Source organism: Cibotium barometz, chromosome 23, assembly GCF_041138505.1.
Source record: "Cibotium barometz isolate CiBa-2024 chromosome 23, ASM4113850v1, whole genome shotgun sequence".
NCBI classification, from domain to species: domain Eukaryota; kingdom Viridiplantae; phylum Streptophyta; class Polypodiopsida; order Cyatheales; family Cibotiaceae; genus Cibotium; species Cibotium barometz.
The window spans coordinates 40,109,894-40,114,579 of record NC_141068.1 but is presented as its reverse complement, the minus strand read 5'-3'; the positions used below and the strand labels follow the sequence as shown (position 1 = coordinate 40,114,579).

General features: G+C 42.0%; 1 protein-coding gene across 1 annotated transcript; it reads left to right on the top strand.

The window, feature by feature from the left end:
* Nucleotides 1-640: 640 nt before the first annotated feature.
* On the top strand, nucleotides 641-2,416 carry LOC147625931 (uncharacterized). Its single transcript, XM_086817763.1, has 5 exons — nucleotides 641-961; nucleotides 1,007-1,112; nucleotides 1,339-1,554; nucleotides 1,754-2,020; nucleotides 2,103-2,416. The coding sequence occupies exons 1-5, from the start codon at nucleotides 641-643 to the stop codon at nucleotides 2,414-2,416; spliced, it is 1,224 nt and encodes a 407-aa protein (XP_086673889.1).
* The last annotated feature ends 2,270 nt before the right edge of the window (nucleotides 2,417-4,686 follow it).

Genomic DNA, 4,686 nt, shown 5'->3' with positions numbered 1-4,686 from the left:
TACTGAGGTGTCAAAAATGCATCATTTCTTCCAAATATCTCTCTTTTTTAACTATTAACCTTGTCCTTAGTCAACTCTTCATCTTATGTGAGTATTTACTCATTTTTTGGGGATTTTTCTTTTAATCTTCCATTTATCTCCTCCCTACATTTGGATGAATCTTATTAGTCCATAGGAACCTTAATTTAAAATTTCGAAAAAATCTTGACCCCTAGGATAAGGCCTCTTGAACAGATTATACTTGATTTCTAATGCACCTTCTGAAAATCTTTTGAACTTCTATTTTGGGGGAACTTATTTAAATATAAAGAGATATTTTTCCATCCAAAAATATCCAAAATCGAAATAACCTCTCTCTAGAATATTTTCTCTCTCTAGGCCAAAACAGGTAGAAACAAGATCTTTTATATTTCTGAAGAGGGATTTGACTACAAGGGAAGATACTAGACATTTTGAGAGGCTGGGGAGGAATCTTACAAGCTAGATTCTCCTACAAGTTGGATTCATTGCTCCAATAGAGAATCCAGAGTGGATTTCTCCGATCCTGATCGTGTCTAAGAAGAATAAGAAGATACGCATATGTGTAGATTAGAGGAAACTGAATGCGGCTACTGTTCTAGATCCTTTTCCCTTGCCGTACATGGATACCATCTTGGATGATGTGGCAGGCCATGAGATGTATTCATTTTTTGATGGGTTTAGTGGCTACAACCAGATTTGGATGGCACCAGAGGATCAAGCTAAGATAGCATTCATCACAGCTTGGGGTGTGTTTGTGTGTACAGTGATGTGGTTTGGCTTGAGGAATGCTCCGGGTACTTTTCAACGAGATATGCATGAAATTTTTGGGCCATTCTTGACAACCTTCGTACGGGTCTTTCTGGATGATCTCAGTGTGTTCGGGACCTCTGCTCAGCATTTGGAACATCAACGAAGACTGTGTTTTCAGAAATGCCATGAGGTATCTTTTAGTTTAAATCCATAGAAGTGTGCCTTTGTGGTTCAGAATGGGAAGTTATTGGGGCACATTATATCACAGAAAGGTATTGCTGTGGATCCGGATAAGGTGGCGGCTATCATGCAAGCTCCAACACCTATAAATCCGAAGGAGTGTATGCGGTTCTTGGGTCAAATTCAGTGGCATGGGTGACACTTGCAGTTTCTGGCACATTTGGCAATTATGCTAAATGTGGTGGCTCATGTGGACCTCAAAGAATTTTCTTGGACAGAAGAATGTGATTTGGCATATCGAAGGTTGAAGATACAACTGTCCCATGCACTAGTTATGATGCATCCTGATTGGGAGAAGTATTTTCATGTCTTTGTTGGATGCTTCAGATACAGCAAATGGCAGTGTGTTAATGCAGGGACAAAGTGTGGCTGGTTTCGACCTATTTATTATGCAAGTCGCAGATTATCCCCTCAGCAAAAGAAGAATATTTAGTAACAGAGTGAGAGTGCTTAGGCATGATCTATTCAGTGAAGAAGTTTCGGCATTATCTTCTGGGGAGAATCTTCTATTTCCATGTGGACCATTCTGCGTTGCTTTACCCGGTGCAGCAGTAGAATTTAACTGGAAGATTTGCAAGGTGGATGTTGTTACTGCAAGATTTTGACTTTGAAGTCATTCACCACCATCAAGGATCGCAACACGTAGTAGCAGATTATCTTTCGAGACTAGATTCGGGAGAGTAAGCTACAGGAGTGGATGATGAGTTTCTGGATGCATCGCTTTTTGCTGTTTCAAATGTAGCGAATGTAGTTCTTGATGCAGTTTTGCCTCTTTTCGTGCCTTGGACATGGTATGAGGAAATGTTTTGTTTTCTATCTATAGGTGCTATGCCCATTGCCAACTCATTTGACAAAGGATCAGTGAGACGGCTTGCATTGCGTAGTCATTCTTTTGAAGTCTGCTTTGGAGAATTGTACTACTGCAATGTTGCTGATGTGCTGTTATGGTGTGTACTACTGTACAATCAAGCGCTCTGTTGCATGAAGCGCATTGCGGAGTCTTGGGAGGGCATTTTTTGTGGAAGATTACTACAAGCAAAGTGTTCCAAGCTGGCTTGTGGTGGCCAACAATTTATTTTGATGTGCAACAGTTCGTGCGCAAATGCGATGTGTGCCAGAGGATGGGCTAGCCCGTCACAGAGAGTCACAGAGAGACCGCATTCCCTTACACCAGATATTGCCATTTGAGCCTTTTCAAAAGTGGGGTTTGGAATTCATTGGGCCTTTTAAACCCACAGCTGCAACAAAGATAGAAAACTGGTATATTCTGACAGTAACAAATTACTGCACTAAGTGGGTGGAAGCTTGGGCGTTGCGGGACAATTCAGATCTTTCCGTGGAAAAGTGTCTATATAAGGATGTATTCACTCGTTTCAGCTGTCCGGTGGAGCTAGTCAGTGATTGAGGGGGTCAATTTATTAGTAAAGTGATTAGGAGAATCACAGGTTTTTATTTGATTCTTCACAAGAAGTCATCCCCCTATTATTCGCAAGCCAATGGATTGGCTGAATCATCCAATAAGCAGATTGTGCACATTCTGACCAAGCTCGTAAAAGCAAGCATTAGAAGGATTGGGATGTTAAGCTTCCGTCAGCACTTTGGGCGTATCGCACAGCTTACAAGGTAGCAACTAGATTAACCCCTTTCAAGTTGGCTTTTGGAATGGAAGCTATCACATCGGTCGAGTTTGTTGTGCCGAGTTTGTGGATTGCGGTGGAAGAAAAACTGCTGCCAGCAGACTCCTTAGCATACCGACTAGAAGTCTTGAGCTCATTAGATGAAGATCGGCTTACGGAGTTTTTACTAGGTGCCAAAACTCCAGAATCGGAGGAAGCGTTAGGTGGATTGGCACTCAAAGGAAAAGATTTTCAAAAAGGGCAGTTAGTTTTGGTGTTCAATACTCACATGGGGAAGTTGCCAGGTAAGATGAAGTTGCGGTGGTCCGGTCCTTTCTGAATATATGCTCCTTGTGGGGCCACTTCATTCTTATTGGTGAGCTTACATAGTGAAGTTCTCTCTTCTCCAATTAATGGGATGAGGAGAAAGATACAATCTTAGCTTTTGCCAGAAGACGCGAAGTTCGGGCCAAGAGTTAGTGGCGAGCATAAACTGTCTGGCTACACCAATCCAAGAGTTCAGGATTGTTATAGGTGGTTCTCAAAAGCAATTTGGTTGCAAGCCAAGACTTACACTATCTCTGTGAGGGTTATGAATTTCTTGAAGTCAGTTGAATATGGCGTTGTTTCTTGGGCTCAAGTACTGAAGGACAGGATTCTCTTTGAAGCACAACGAGTTTCTATGCAGGTTGCAAGGGGAGCAACAATAAATTCTAAAGTAGGGTAGATTTTATAGATATTATTTCCTATGTAGCCCAATTTTTTGGTTTCTATGCACCCTGTTTGCCATTTCTCAAGGCCTTTTTCTATTAGCGTTGAAGTCACAGTGGTAGTTTCTAGTGGCACCACTCACATAGGTGGTAGTTCACAAACGAAGGGGAAGGAAATGTAATCAGCGGCCTTGCTCAATACCATTTCACCTGTGCCACTGAATGTTGAATCAAGCGAGGCTTAGAGGTCAAAGAGCCATGTGGATACTCCACCAGTCTTCGAAGTGCTTGGAGACATGCCTATTTCACTAGTTTCTACAGCTGGATTTATATCAGAGACACTCGCATCTGCTGTATCTATCCCGGTATGGTTTAATTTGGAAATGACACCACGGGGCATCTCTACTCTCAATAGATTGCACAAGTAAGTGCACTAGAAGATGGTGGTGTGTGCGGTACCAACTGTACCTGTTTCCTCTGCAATTAAAAGTTCTGCAGAGCCTAGCCTGGTTAGTGCAGTTGTGGGCAGTGTCTTGGAGACCACAACACCTTCCATGATTGCAATTCATACTGATGCGGTAGTAGTAACTGCACTGCCTTTTCCTTGGGGAGCAGTCGCAGAACACTTTCTAGCTTGATCATTTGGAAAGCTGTGCCAGATTGCTTACTCATGCGGCACACTCTTTGCATACTATGCCGCAATCTAGCACTTAGGTGGAGCGGTTGCAAGCTTTGGAAGAGTAGGTACATGCTCTGGAAAGACAGAATACTATTTTGAGAGGTGAAGTTGCTGCTGTACCTATACTGGAAAGTAGAATCACTGCATTAGAGCAAAGGGTGCAGGTTGCAGAACTTAGTGATGAGGAGAATGTGCAAGACGCTCATGAGAATATTTCTTGAGTAGTCATGGAGAAAATTGCTCGCCCGCCGCAAAAATAATGCTTTGGCCAATTATCTCACGCTTAATCCGGGTGACATTTTAATCATGGAAGATCTCGAATCCTTGGCAGTCACTCTTTGCTTGGAGGTGTCTCAGCAGCAGTGCATTAGGGAAAAACGGAGCTCATTTTGGGGCCCTGTAAGAAATTCACTATTTTTCGATTTATTTCTCTCCTAAAAGATCTCAAAAATAATAAAATATGGAAACGTGGCTCAGAACTGTCAGTAAGGACCACTGAACTGTCAGTTCAGAAAAGAATAAGATAATCTTTTGTCTAACTAACACGATTTTGCATTAAATATCTCCTTAATTTTTTTTTGTTTCTCGAAGATTTTGCATCTCTTTTGACGACGTGTGCAGGCCTCTCATAAAGAATCCATCACTGAACTTAATGATTGTATGGATACTG

Coding starts and splice junctions, on each gene's coding strand:
- LOC147625931 (XM_086817763.1), top strand. CDS start 641: ATGGATACCATCTTGGATGATGTGGCAGGCCATGAGATGTATTCATTT. Junction 1,555..1,753: donor ATTCTGCGTTGCTTTACCCG/GTGCAGCAGTAG, acceptor TTTCAAATGTAG/CGAATGTAGTTCTTGATGCA. Junction 2,021..2,102: donor CATTGCGGAGTCTTGGGAGG/GCATTTTTTGTG, acceptor GATGTGCAACAG/TTCGTGCGCAAATGCGATGT.